Genomic DNA, 15,096 nt, shown 5'->3' on the forward strand with positions numbered 1-15,096 from the left:
AAAAGTGAGATCATATTTTAAGTGGTCACAGAAATAGCTGATTGATTTTGCAGATACATGCTTCTCTGTATTTTTTGGGCAACATAAACCCAACCTTAAAATCCCCCATGAACCCATTTCTCTTTTTTTTTGCGCTTGGGAGTGGTTAAATCCATTAATAAGCTGGCAGAAAATGAAAGACTTACTTGAGCCTTACTGCCTGCATGATTACATGACTCCGAGAAAACTGCTATTAAGCAACTGATCCGCAGCTAAAATAATTCTGTGACCTCGCATTGAGTTAATGCTTTTAAGGTCATTACAAGCCTGCATGAACGAGAGAAAAACATCAAGTAATCCTAGATTTTGGAGGAGTATTTAAATTAATGGTCAAGCAGAGAGACTGCTTTCAACACAAATTTATAAGAAGTGGAAAGTCTTAGTGTAGCCACTCACCACAGTCTGTTCATTGATTTAATTAGAGGAGAAAGGACTTCACAGCTGTGTGAGAGTCTCATTTGTAAACAGAGATGGACAGAGAGGAGTGTTTCCACTCTTCTTCCAGTATCTTGTTTGAGAAGCCTGCGATAGGTGGCTAGACTTACCCTGAGACCTTTCACTTTAGCTGTAGTCTGGTTCTAAGAACTGATTGACCAGTAGTGTCTGGCGTATGTTTCAGTCAATTCTTATGTGCAGAGACCACACAGTTGGAGCCAGGGGAGAGTAAGTAAGCACACTCTAAACTCTGCTCCTGTACAGAGCTGCTAATGCAGATTCATCCTCAGTCTTCTGAAGCAGCTTGTCTTCCACTGTGGAGTGGCTCATGGGAGACTGGATGGCTAAGTTGCCTAAAATTGGTTACCTGAAATGGAAATATCCCTCCCACAAGGATGTTCATTGTTTTCAACTATTGTTCATTATTCATATTCTGAAATGTTTCATTAACTCAAAACAATCTGAAATCCTTTCTTCCTATCCGCCACTATGACTGATATGTTTAGCTAACATTTTCCTGAAAGCCTAACAAAATTTTTTTTAGTCTTTTTTTTTTTCTTGTCATGAAGAAGCTGAGCAATATATGGAAGGAAAGAAAATAGAAGTTAAGTTTTCACACATGTTGCACACATCTCCATTCTGCTCTCTGTGATAAGCCTTTAATATAGGGCTGGACTGTGCTTTGTCAGAGACTGGACCTGGTGCAATAGCTCTTTTACCTTTTTGTTAGCTTTTTTTTTTTTTTTTTTTTTAACACAGATACTCTGTACAATGATGCATGATAGATACAGCTTATGGAGCATGTGTAGAAGAGACATCTCTGGGCTAAGCACATAAGATTTATGAGCCTACAGGTGCCTATAAATTACCTCAGCATCCTCAAACACATCCTCAACAATTACCTTTGATGAGATGGAAATGACAGGGATCCAACAGAAGGTAAGAATATTTGTAGAAATCACCCTAAATGCTGTCATCATGTGTATGAAGGCATTTACGTGTCTAAAATCCAGCTGTATAGGATGTGTATGTACACTTAGAGGGATTAGTTGATTGTCCTGGGGAAACTGCTGATTCTCTCAAGTAGGCCATTCATTACTTCCCTCTTTATTCTATGTTACTCTCTGAACCTTACTTATTCCAGGTTGTTTCACCTCTTCTACCTCCACTTGTATTGCCTGGAAGCCAAAAAGAAACATTTAATTTCACCATCTGCCTCCCAAATTATATTTTTGTTAATGTATACAAAAAAGCAAATTTATTCTGTTTAAAAGGTTTCTGTCTTCTTCAGCTAGTACCATCATACCCTGGGCTACTACACGATTGTACAGTATGTACTGAGCATTGCTTTTCCTGCAGTGAATAGCTTCCATCACAAGAACCACCTGGAAACAAAAAACAGACACCTCTCAAAGACTGGAAAGACAGCAATTCAGTTACCAGACTGGCAAGCTCGTTTCCCTAGAAGTGCACAAGTTATGACTCACTAAAAAAGATGTAACAGATTTTTAATATAATACCCTTAATTTTAACAACCTTCTAGGAGGGACTTAGTGGGGGAGAACTTCATATCTGAGGCCATAAAGTTGAATTGCTTAAGGTCCTGCAAGCAGAGCACTTCAGCTTTTTAGGTTGCATTTAAAAGTAACCAGCTTAAGCTTTGAGCAGATTGCAAGAATCATAAAAATTAGACATACCAAACTGTGCACAAGACCATAAAGCTGATTGACTTGTAGCTGCCTGATGGAGGATATAGACAAAGCACATACTTACTAGATGTTAGAGTGACCTTGTGCATGAGATTACGGACAGTGACACACAGAGCTTCAAGCTGCATTTGTTAATGAACAGTTGCAGTTCCTTTATTGACCAAGATGCTGCTGCACACACCAGACATCCCAGCTCTTCTACTGCACAGTCCCTTTCCTGTCCATCTGTTCAAAGCCTCAAATGACAAAGGGATTTTTTGTCTTCATTTCTCTCTACACTCAAGACTGTCCTGTGGGGAGCCTGGGCTCCCTGTCTGCAACGTGGCACACCATTGGGATGCCAAATGCACAGACTCAAGTAGGACAGTCAAGGACAAGCAAGAAGCAAAAGTCTGGTCTGTGAGCTTCACGGCATTGAGGTGAGGAAGAATACATTATGTGACCATTTCAGGGGTAAATTGGTAAAAACAGAAAATCTGTTTCATAGGAACACTGGGAGGCAAGTGGAGACAGCAAATCATTATAAACCTTATCCGTCCCCTTCACGTACTCACACAGAAGTGCCAGTCTCTCTTCCCAAATGTTCACAAACAGCTCTCAGCTTCCAGATGACTTCTGAGTGACTAGGTTTTAACACCGTCTTATTTCTCTTCTAACACTTCCTCTGCATAGGGGATGCCAGCACCTTCTCACTGTTTGGGGGAAGGGATAGCTTTCTGAAGAAGTAGGGAAGAAACTTACAAAGGAGAAACACCATGACGCTCACAGTTTCCATAGCAAACTCTGTACTGGAGTGAGGAAAAGCATGAACCCAGCTGCTTTTGAGAAGAGGAATCTAGTAGCATCAAATCCTTTCAGAAATGTATGTTACAGCCACTGCACCACCACAAAGATACTTCTAATCTCTGCTTTTCCTTTGATCTCTGGCAATTGGGGTCTACAGAAGGGCAGCTTATCTGATTCCCGCAGGCAGGTTATAGGCCTGGTTCTCATGCTGCTTTGTGACATATGGAGCACTTCTCTGCATTTTGAATTCCTTCTCTTCTTCCTTTTCTGTCTTTTTTTTCCTCAAACCTCATTCCTCTGTTTTTATTTCAAAGCTATTTTTATTGGTGGTGACCTAAACCACAAATCACCCACCAAAGGCCCGTAATTGCTGTTATTGCAATAATACCATCTGTATACAGGCTCTGCCCAGCCAACAAAATTGTGCCAAAGGAGCAACAGGTACCTTTTCTAAAGCTTTCTCCTAGTCTAGGGACAGCTGTAACATGAAAATGATACATTGCAATATTGTATGCTATGTACAGAAGGGTGTTTGTTCTGTCTAACCAGGTCCCTCCATGGATTGTTACCAAGGAATATTTACAGACGGTATCTTTATGACTGCATACTTTTGTTCAAGAACATGCATAACCATGTAATTCCTATAAAACAACCAAAGCCCTGCCTTTTCTATTGCAAGCAGCTCGCCTTTTTCTCTGCTACATTTAAAGGAGACATGAGCCACATGAACATAATAGGTGTTTTCTTCGAGTCTGCCTTCCTCATAGCTCTTCAGTTCCCAGCAGCTTTCAGTCTGCTTGTGCACAAAGCCCCAGTGTGTCATGCTTCAAGGATGGGGATTTGAAGAAAGAGTGGGCTCCTTTCTTTTCAAACAGACAAGTAGTGTTGCTGCAGATGCCGGTGGTGGAACTTCAGCCTATTGTCAGGGAAATGAGAAATACAAGCAGAAAGGACTCACAATAGTCAAAATTGAAATGCACTATTTGTTTTTAAAATGTCAGTATTGACTGCTTCTTTGCTTCTTCCTTTTTGCTACCTTTCACATAGGCAGTATGAAATGGATCTATACATTCTCATTTCCTCAGCTGTCAACTTATTTTTTTCTATTCTTTCTTCCCCCCCCCCCCCCCCCCTCCCCCATAGGAAATCTCTTTAATTGTCAGTATCCTCAAAATAATCTGTAGTTTACATTCAGAGTCTTCCTTTCCTCTCTGCTTACCTCCTTCATTTTCATATGTTCACAAGATAATTCAGGTTGGAAGGTGACTCTGGGCAAGCTCTTGCACAAAACCGGGTCAGCTCCAAGCTCAAACCAGATTGCTCAGGGCTTTATCTTTTCAAGTCTTGAAAACATCCAAGGATGCAGCACAACCTCGCTGGGCAGATCATTTCAAACCCCTTTCAGTATTGCTATATAAATGTTGCCACTGGTGAAAAGGAGAGATTCACAGTAACAGTAAGTGTGAATGAACAAACTGTGTATAAAACGTAACAAGTGACATGGTGCAAAGCCACAACTGTTAAGAAGTGAGCATGGCTGTGTTCAGGTATCCTCTGCTCAGTGGGAGTTAATCCACATCCATCCCTCACTAGGAACTGCATAGGCATTACTGAAAGCAGAAAATTGAATGCAAGCATTGAAAAAATTAAGCGAGTTTCTTTGTGATGCTAAGTTGATTGTAATTATATTTCATACTGATATAACTGGTATCAGTTTATTGCCTGGTACTTTATTTGCATATTGAAGAAGTCAGTTTCCTCTTCAGTTTGCAACCCTTGGCTCATGTAATCAATTAACCTGTGTGAATGTTTAAAATTGCTGATGAAAAAGTCATACTTTGTTCTATTTTGTCTAGAAGAACCAATAGCTCCCACTAATAGAATGAGCTATTACATTTTTGGAAAAACTATTTGGTGCGGTCAGTAGAAGCATTGGATAGCTGAACTTAGGCATTGCCTAGGTCATGTTACAGTCGGTCTATACAGACCGACTGTAATCAATATTAATTGCAGAATCATTTAGATTAACTGAAAAAAAAAAGACTTCTTTCTTTTCAGATCTCCATTTATATTGACTTTCCATTACTGTCCTTGTGTATGTCTACACACACAAGAGCGTTAGAATTGGTCTCTAAAAGGAAAAACAGATTAGAAACCAATACTTACAAGTAGTGCAGATGAAGCCTAGTCAGGTTGGGGGTGGTTTTAATTAAGATCTGTCTAGTGTGACAAAGGAGCCCTTCCTTCTCCAGAAGTCTAACAGAGGCAATCAGAAGAAAGCTGGCCCCGTTCAGGCTTTTGTTGGGGAAGGTGGCAGATTACTTACAAGAATGTGAAAGGGACACAGAGAACTTTGTGGAAAAGGGGAAGTTTTAATCAGGAAAGGAAAGGGTGGAGGTAGATCAAGATCAAACAAATCAATATGATTTAATCCACATTTGTGTCTTACAGCAGTAGCTTATCTGAAGAGCCTGTGTAATTTTAAAAGATAAAGAGAGAAAGGGAAAGGAGCTGGGTAATAGGAGACTATCGTATTCAAAAAGCTTTTTAAAAAGTATTGATGTGCTCTTCTTCCCTTTAAATAGAGATAGATGTTGATGGTGACTGCTCTTGAGAAATTGCATGTCTCATTGGCCCTTATTTGAAAGGTCTAAGGGTATATGAAAAGAACCAATGCTCTGGTGGCTACTAAGTCTTTTGGATAATGAAACACATATTCAAACATGGACACAGTTTTGCTATTGAATCAATCATAAAATCATTTGCTGTAAACAGGAAAAGCTTGAGCCAACAGCAGCTAGAGTAAAAACGTTCCAGAATTGCAGGTGTTCCACCTACTCCAGATGTTTGAAGACCTTTGTAAGGTTCATTCATTCCCCTCTGGGTATGGCAGCCTTGCCAGATAACATTGCCAAGAATGCAGATGTGGCTTAACTTCTGCATCCTCCAGCAGTAACACAAACCTGCTCCCACAAGTACAGATGAAGTGTAACTATTTCCAGTAATCATTGTTTCTATGTTTCTATGGTTACTGGAAAGAGAAAAATCTCTGGTTTTGCTTCATGAAACTATTAAAAAAAAAAAAAAAAAAAAAAAAAAAAAAAAAGGAGCATTCTCCTAAATCTGTATAATGTTAACATTAAAAAATAGGCAGACAAAATAGCCATCCATGTATCTCATCTTTTTATACTCTTTCCCATCACTCTGACCTGCACAAATCCCACCAGTTTCACAATAAGGCCACTCCTCAGAAATAATCCCAAAGAATGCAGAGACCAGACTCCTCTGTGTGGGCTTCTGGAGAGACTCCAGGCATGGCTCATTCAAAAAGAAATAAAAAAATATTGATTCCAAGAACTAAAGAGCTCAGCATTTATATAAATACAGCTAAAGCATAAGAGGCAAAAGTCAGCAGTAACCTCCTGCTCCATTTTCACAATAAGTCACCCTACAAGGACCAATATTTGTTGAACCTGTCAACTACAAGTAGGCTTAGTGTGCAGTATTTAATGAAACCTCCACTGAAATGTGTGGTATTGCACCCAAGTGTTTTGGTTTCTAAGTTTTCAAGCCCAGATGTTCGATACCTATGTCAAATGGTTGGACTGGATGATCCTGTGGGTCTTTTCCAACCTTGGTGATTCTGTGATTCCATGAAATAAAAAAGGGTGGTGGTGGCTCCTTATTGTCTTATGGTACAGTGTCTCCATTAGATATACGGCTATTTTTGGTCACTGCGCCTGAATAGTTACTGCTCCTGCTCTAAAGAGTCTTAGGAAAGACACAGCATAATATTGGTCTGGCTGAACTCTAAAGGCATGAGTTCCATGTGGGTGTGTTTCAGTGCTTTGCTAAAGGCGTACAAAGCTAAAAACGCAGGTAGCCCAAATGTGACTCCTGGTGTTTTTATGGTCCAATGTTGCTACACAAAAATCTCCACCATCTCTTTGTAGACATGAACCAAATATTTCACAAGACCTTTCCTACAGATCTCTTTACGCCGTCTTCTGCAGCGTGCTGGAAAAAAGTACTTGACTGAAACTACCCAGATGTGATATTGTTCTTGTTACTATTTATACCAGAGTAGCATGAAAGTGCCTTAGAGAAATGAAACTATAAAGACAGGAAAGGAACTGCTTGAAGAATTTGCAATACAGACAACACAGAAAAAGCAGAAAAGAAAATTAAAACAAAGAGTTGTGAAATCACTTGCCTACATTCCCAGAAGTCAGGTAACCCACAGGTATGTATGTGTGTTGTATTATACCTACATTGTTAGGACGTTGGCCTTTCTGGCTTGTTGATGTCAGCCATTTTATTTTGCTTCTTGTTCACACAAACACTGCATAAGACATCCCAGGAACAGTGTTATGCATATTTCATGCTGGTATATATTCCATCTTGAGAAACGCAGTTTTTGAAACCACTAGGCAGTACTGCTAGCATCAGATTGCCTTCTGCAATCAGGATGCCAGCAGGGCGACCATAGTGAGGTGTGGGAATACCTCGTTTCTTCCTCAACTGCCTTCCCGAGTCTGCTGATCTGAGCCTGGCTTCAGACATCTGAGCCAAAATAGACTTCCACAGTGCTTCAAATCACAGCAAGTAGCATGCAAAGAAATTACAAAGACGCCTTTTATTTCTCCAAGCGCTGATATCCTATTGTTTCTTTGCAAACTATATTTTGTAAAAAGGAAGTTGTTAAATTCTTTTTCATATTATTTGCGAGGACTTCCACTGCTTATGTGATGGCAACTTCAGAATTGATACCTGGTGGTGGTATTCCTTCAGCTTTTTTCCAACAAAGCTGGAAGTTCAAAAGACAAGCAGTGAAAGATATTCTTCTAACATATCACTGCCATGTACATTGTGAGCACCTTAATTTTTGCTTGAACGATGAAAACAGGGAGACCTGTAAAACAACAATCTATTTGTAATGGGATTCTGCACATAGCATCCTGATATATGGCCTTGACTGAGATGTAGAAGGGGCCTTCCTGTGTCAGAATGATAAATACCATTTCTAGGGACAAGATGAGGAGAAATGTTAGCCCTGTGTGAGCAGCAGAATGTGACAATGCCATGCAATGTCTCACACCCAGGCTGGGAAGTTTTGTCATCCAAAGTCAATCTGAGAGCACTCAGGGAATGACAAAAGGCAGGTGGAATGTGAAATGCTGGTTTGGTTTGGAGACTAGGGAAGGTTCGGGGCTCTTGCCCAGGGTGAGTCCTAGCAGGAAGCTGCTGCAAGAGGCTTGCTGTGGGACTGAGGTTTTTCCAGAGGACACTGGAGACCCGAGTCTGCCACCCTTGAGAGCCTGGGGACATGCTGGGAGCCTGCAGGGCACCTGCTGGGGCAAGATATGGCAGCAGCATGCTCTGAAGAAACAGCTCTCAGTTCATGTTGTGTAAATCACATCAGAATCAGGGTGATTTATTCAATTAGCAACACCTAATTAACCAGCAATCAGTGAACTATACATTCAGGCTCAGTATCAGCAATACAGCAGAGAAACCACAATAGTAGGCACTAGACACAAATGCCAGCCAACACCAACAAATGCCTAAGCACCCTTCTAGTCCCCAAACCCTCTCTTCACCCACACAGACACATACACAGTTTCAGCATGGGCTACACACACCATGTCCCTGGGAATGCCTGTTTCTGCAGCCTGTGCAGGTCCCCCTGCATGGCAGCATGACCACTGGTCCATGGTGTCACCTGAAGCTGATGGAGGAACATCCTTTCAGCAGCATCCATGCCCAAGGTCATACTGAGTGGATGTGGGGTGGGGTTTGTGCTGATCCTGCCGTGGTGGGTGATAGGTCCCAGAGCAGACTAAGGCAAAAGGGAAAGTAGGAGGTATGACACACTCATACTTGCCAGGTTCTATCCTTTCCTATGTACCTGTTACCTTCCTTCACTGCATGAAGGAAGCCCTAAGGCAACAGTCTTTCAAGGACTTAGATCTTCCTATAATTATTATCCAGTCATATACTGAGAACTTCAGTCCTTCCTTCCTGACCAGCTTTGTCGCTTCACAAAATCTTGAAAGAGGCTTTCCTAGTTGAGTGGGTACTGCCCATGCCCTGCCTTCAGCAGCCCTGTGTCTCACATGCTCCCTGCTGCCTGCCTACTCCCTTGTCCCCAGGGATCACCCACCTGCCCACCCATCCATGCTGGCAGCTGAAGGTATCTCCCACAGGTCCCTCTGTGACAAGCAGTCTGCTTGCTCCTTGTCTCTGCCCAGCATCTGGCTTATCTCATAGCTGGTTTTCAAACAGCTTGTTCTCCACTCTCACCATACCTCTAGATGAAACTAGGGTGGGCTTTTATCTCATGGACTGGAGCATGGCCACCTTCTGAGCCTGCAGAGTATCTAGGGCACTGTTGAGTCTCCTGCTCTTCCTTAGCCATCAGGTCTGACTTCAGTGGGACTACAGGCTCCCTTCACATGCCTTCCTGATCTTGGGTTTTGGAAATCACCAGAGCATCTCTGCAACCACAGTCTCCTCTTGTGAAAGCAGAGAGATAATGTGTATGGATCTTGAACAACAAAAATCCTTTATTCCTTGGGTCCAATTGCTCCTAGATCATTCTCATAAGTGTCTCTTATCAGGCTAACCTTGATTTTCATGCAGAGTCATGGTGCTCTGCTCCACAAATGCTCTGGTATGGCTGCTATGATGATAAGCACCGTGCCCAAGATGGTGGACGTGGCATAAGGAAGGTTAGAGGTTTCTACCTGCTCATGCCTGAATGCCATGATGTAATTTCCTCTCAGGGCACTGGTGACAGGCAATGGTTTTGGCAGAACCAGTGCACTGATGACTCTCATGGTATCAAAGGCGGATGTGCCTGGCTGGCACTCCAACCTCATCACTTCTTTTTGATCTTCAAAGGAATACTGTTCTCCACTGTTGCTGAAGCCCCTGTACAGGACAGTGCAGCATATGGCAAAAACTACCTTTTTAACATAACTGCATGTCCTGTTGGCAATATCTGTTGTGAAGGCAACAGTTTCACCAGGAAAAATATGTTTTTCTCCAGGGAAATCTGAAGGATTACAGAGCCATGGATGAAGCAGCAGAGGTAAACAACATTGCTCCTAGCTTCTACCACCAATGGAGCCTGCATGGGGTGAGTGAGTGGAAAGGCAAAGCACAGTGAACTATTGCTGCTGGACACAGAGTGTTCCCCAAAAACCACATGTCCAAACTTGTGAAGGAACATCTGAAGCTGCTCAAACTTCCACCAGGTCCTGCCTTTAACCCAGAGGACAGCCTTCCACACCACACCACACATTGCATGGCTGAATTATCACAATGCTTTTGAGCATCTGTGCAAAGAATGCACCCATGCACGTGTACACATTTTCACCTGTATTTATCACCCAAATTTAGAGGAAAGCCAGAAAAATATTTGGAATAACCATGTTTTACTTGTTCTGCCTGTCCTGATGATCTTCTACTTATCATCCCTGTTTAGGTAGACTGGTTAAAAAAAAATAGGACCTCCTATTTTGTGAAGATTGCCCAGTGCTTAGACTTTAAAGCAAGGAAGTAAACTCCCTCCATTCCCATTCTGGATCTCAAAGTGCTCCTTGTGAATCAATCTTGAGCTCTTACGATGCTCTTTGTATGGTATGTAAAAAACGTCTTTGTATATGGGCCGAAGCCCCAGGACAACAATGGCAAAACTTATTAAAGGTGTTGTTTTAATGTTAAAAGAAGAAAAACTAAGTGCTGAAAGTTACTGAACAGTCAGTAGTAGGCATTTAGAACGTAGGGTCAGAACAGTCCCCAGCTCAGACAGTTGGTTCCCCTTAGCTTGTCTTTTGCATGTCCCATGTGGTCACCACTGATTCCTTGCAACAGTAAATATCTCTGCTCTTTAGCTAAGACAGTACTGTGGCTGCAGCAAATCCCTTGCACGAAATAGGAGATGCAGCCAACTTTGCTGGTGAATGTGCAGAGAACCTCTGGAGGAAAGCTGAAGTGGAAATCAAAGGTGTGTGGATCCCAGAATCCAGGCAGCTGTCTGAAAGCCAAGCAACATTCTCTTGTCAGAAACCTTTTAAACATTTAGGATGTTTGTACCTTCCAGAAACCTTGACATTTCTGCCAGAAATCAAGGTGATGTTACCCTACCTTACCTTACCAGCTTTTATTTCACACAAAATTTTACAAGTGAATTGTTAGCTGCCTCTGCAGGTGAGCTACTGGATGTATGGGCAAAGCAGTAGGCAGACTTGAGAACTGCTCATCTGCCCCATCCTAACTCAAAGTCATGAACCTGCAACTTCTAGCAAATTGTTTAGAATCAAAATAGACTGCTGTGGATTTTTAACTGCAAAAAGCATTAATGGTCTTCTAGGAAGTGAAATAATGTCTTAACTCCCATTTTTCTTTTATTTTTGCCTGCAGCATATGGGAATGTGATCTGAACCTTGTGTTTCACCTCTGTGAGAGACTCATTCACAATAGAAATAACATTGGACAGCTTCCTTGCCCAGCTGTGAGACAGGAATATTATGATCCACTCCTTCTAACATCTTTGCATCGGTGCCTCTCCATCTTAATGAAATTCAGCTTTGTATAAGTGGAGTCCCGCTGACTTTAAGACAAGACTGTCCCACCTATGTAAGCATATGTTTAGCTCCTTTTGGCCAGACAAGAGCAGCTCTTGACTCTTTGCTTCATCCGAGACTTCACTTTAATACATGTAGGTGCTGTCAGTTTTACTGTCCAGATGTACACTTTTGTTCTTCCTAACAGCTCGTGCCAGAACGTCACTTTGAACAATAGTAGTAAGGAATGAGAGACTGCTAGAGTTTTGTCCTGTTGTCTGCATCTTTTTGCGGATGAATTCAACAGTGCCTTAAGTTTTAATAATCTCAACTGGATATTCTTGCTGGCAGAAGGGTCTGGGCATTGTTTCCTCACAGCAGGGTTGTGTTGTTATTTTTTGTTGTTGTTGTTTGTTTTTTTGCTACATGGCATAACAGCACTTTCAATCGATCAGTGTTGTAACTCAGAGGGGAAAAAAATGCCTAAAAACCAATCTGAAATGGAGGAAACTGAAATTCATCAACTTCTTAGATAGATGCAATATAAGAAAGTCCTGATAGTTTGTAGAAACCTGGTATTCCAATGTCTCTGAATTCCTCTGGGAAGTAAAAGTCTTCTCCCCTTCCCCGAGCTACCCATGTCTGGTAGGCATGAACCCCATTGCACAGGAGAAACTGCCATCCACGTGGGCTCCAAAATTGATTCCCCTGAAACCACATGAGGGAATTAATTTCAGTGTTGCAACTTTCCTGACAGCTGTAGAGATGGGAAGGGCTCCCAAGAGCCAACTCCAGGAGGCACCCAGGGAAATCATGCATCAGGTCAGCAAAGCCTGGAAATTTCGGTCACACCGTGACTGTTTACTGGCAAGAGGACAATGGCTGTGGCTGTGGGGTAAGTGTGAGTGTGCTACTGGTAGGAATGACCAGAAGGATGACTTTCCTATGAAGGACAGAAGAGATTTCCTGAGGTGAGATCATGCACAGCAGTGCTTAAAGAGCTTCAAACTCTTTGCTGAGCTCCTGGCTCCTATTTGCTCTGACTCAAGAGATTCTGTTGGTGCTGAGCCTTGGTAGCACCGAAATGTCTTTTTCTTTTCTGGATCGAATTATCCTAGCACTTTTACCAGTCAGATTTGACAATCACCAGTAGTCAGTTCTTAAGCAGTCATTATCTCACAACGAGACTATACTGAGTTCCATGAATGGTGGCGAGGTTTACCAGGGTTAAAAGCAAATTTGTCAGTAGGCACCAGAAGCCATGTACATGCAATTCTTACACAGACATCCGCTGTGACCTAAGTTGGATATGCGGTAAGATCAAATACCAGGCAGTAACATGCTATCAAGACCATATTAGCAGCTGAGTGTCAAAAGCTGATACAGGCAGCAGTCTGTTCAAACATACATTCCTCCTATGCCAACATCAGTGGGGGGCACAGAGTATTCAGGGTAAGAAGGGTCAGGTCTCTGAAATCTTCTTTCATGTTTTCAGATGGCTTTCTTGGACTTGTTAGAGCACTTCTGTAGAGATGTAATCAGTGCTGGGAAAAGGAGCAGAAAGACTCAGATACGGTAGGAATAATCTGTTATTAAACTGTACTGCTTTTGCAAGTTATGGTGGATGTGAGTGCTCAGCTCTTCTGATACAAGGAACATGCATACAGGTAACAAAATGTGGATTTAAGAGTATATTTAAGCAATTCCTATTTCAGCTTTAGCTGAGGAGATACAGAACTTAGACACTTTACTTGTTCTTCTAATAGCAAAAATGATTTTTCCTACACTTAGCCACTTTCCGTCTTTCCTGTCAGGGCTATAGCATCTGGTAGCCCATAGGAAGAGCCAGCATGCTGCAGGAGGTCAAGGCTAAGAGTCAAAGGCATGTGTAAAGGGAAAATGATCTTTAGGATGAAGTAGAGCCTTCAGGTCTGAAAGGAAATGAAGCCTGATCACTGCAGGTCATAGCTCAAATAAACAGCTTCAGAGTATAGGCGCAGTCTAACTTCATTACTAAACTATTCTAGTGCAGTGAACTTCAGCCAGTTATCTGCAGACTAAGTCCTCGGGACTCCCAATAGACCTGTAGAAAGAGGGGCTGAGAAGAGGAAGTGCTCCTCCTAGGAGGCTTCCATTTACTTTACATGTCTCCTGAAATAACACACTTGTCTGCAAAGACTGTCTTTGGTGGTCATTACATCCTACTGACTAAACTCTTTTTAATAAACATGTACAGTTTAATCATTAGCTCTGCATTTACATGTGTGCATGTTAGAGTGTATGATACCTAAAGGGTGCCCTGCTCTGGGTGTCCCTGTTGGAGCAGGAGAGCTGGACGAGACCTCCAGAGGTCCTGTCCAACCTTACTCATTCCGTGATTCACATTTGTGCAGTGTTTTCAATGTATGTCTCTGTTTTTTTCTTGCCTCTCAGTAAGGATACAGCAGTAACACTAAAAATGCCTTCCCTACATTTGCAAATATAACAGTCATATACTCAATTTATACATTCTGACATATGAAAAGTAAGCATTTCAGATGAGCAAAGAGTGCTTCAGTGATATATTTGTGACTAAAGATTTCATACCGGCATCTAGACAGCATGCAATGGCTGTCTGTACAACAAACGTTCACAAATACAGCTACCAGAAGTGTGCTGAAGGCACTTCTGACACTCTCAGATGCTACTTCCTGTACTAGAATACTTCTGTTCATTTCTCAGCATCAGTTGCCATATGACATAGTGAAAAGAAGAGTGCCATGGGATAGAAACAAAACACTTGGCAGAACTATTGGCAAACGCAAGATACCTTCCACTGGCAGAGGTCTGTTCCCACCTTCTCTAGCCCAGCACTAGGTTGCTGTTGCAGTGGTACCTCATTCCAGCATCTTACCTGCTATGTGGAACTTCTTTGCTTTGGAGATGTAGACAGCTTTGTTGGTGCAGGCTATGGTCATACTTCATACTCCAGTTCTGGATTACCACTGCCAGCTCAGGTAGCCTCTTCCCACGAGCTCCACTTTCACAACAGGGTCTACAAGGGTACTGCTGAGGTTCAGAACCAGTTGGCCACATACGCAGGAGTCAGTTGAACACACCTTGATCTCAGGCAGCACAAGGTTAATTGCTTTCACGGCTGTCATATGGGAAAAGTGGGAATCAGTGCTGTCCAGACTAAAAGGTTGGACTGGGAGACCATCTCACCCAACATTCCCTGCAGTGCTGGGGTATGTGAGGTCATAGCAGAAGGAATGGATGCTGGGATCCTAGCAGCAGAGAGCTCAGCTCCCCAGGCTAAACCAAACTGAAGGGAATTTGAGTGACATATCCATTTATTAGCAGCACCACCCTAACTGGCAAGCAGCCAATTATACATCTAAGATCAGTGTTGGTCAAGATTGATATTGCAAATGTAAGTGGTGGCCAGAGGACTACAGCAATTACCAGTGAGATCTGAGGAGAGCAGAACAGATCAGCAGCCACTACACCATCCTTCTGAGCAGTAAGGCTGAGGCAGACAACTCTTGTTCACCTGAACAGGATGCTTGGCAAGTTCT

The 15,096-nt window shown here is 42.3% G+C and overlaps 1 protein-coding gene and 1 long non-coding RNA gene across 2 annotated transcripts; both read right to left on the reverse strand.

Annotated features, from left to right (window-relative positions):
* Positions 1 to 2,314: 2,314 nt before the first annotated feature.
* LOC121106857 lies at positions 2,315 to 4,394 on the reverse strand. Its single transcript, XR_005840060.1, has 2 exons — positions 4,189 to 4,394; positions 2,315 to 3,885 (listed from the first exon to the last, which is right to left on the reverse strand). It is a non-coding gene; the product is annotated as an uncharacterized LOC121106857 (long non-coding RNA).
* Positions 4,395 to 6,040: 1,646 nt separating this feature from the next.
* Positions 6,041 to 14,755, reverse strand: ARRDC5 (arrestin domain containing 5). The gene is given in 5 exon segments (XM_040704471.2): positions 6,041 to 10,002; positions 10,005 to 10,282; positions 10,762 to 11,010; positions 12,176 to 12,247; positions 14,522 to 14,755. Coding segments are annotated over 5 exon segments (1,149 nt in total). The 5' UTR covers positions 14,683 to 14,755; the 3' UTR covers positions 6,041 to 9,613.
* Between the last annotated feature and the right edge of the window lie 341 nt (positions 14,756 to 15,096).

Source organism: Gallus gallus, chromosome 1 (genome assembly GCF_016699485.2).
Source record: "Gallus gallus isolate bGalGal1 chromosome 1, bGalGal1.mat.broiler.GRCg7b, whole genome shotgun sequence".
Classification (NCBI taxonomy): Eukaryota; Metazoa; Chordata; class Aves; order Galliformes; family Phasianidae; genus Gallus; species Gallus gallus.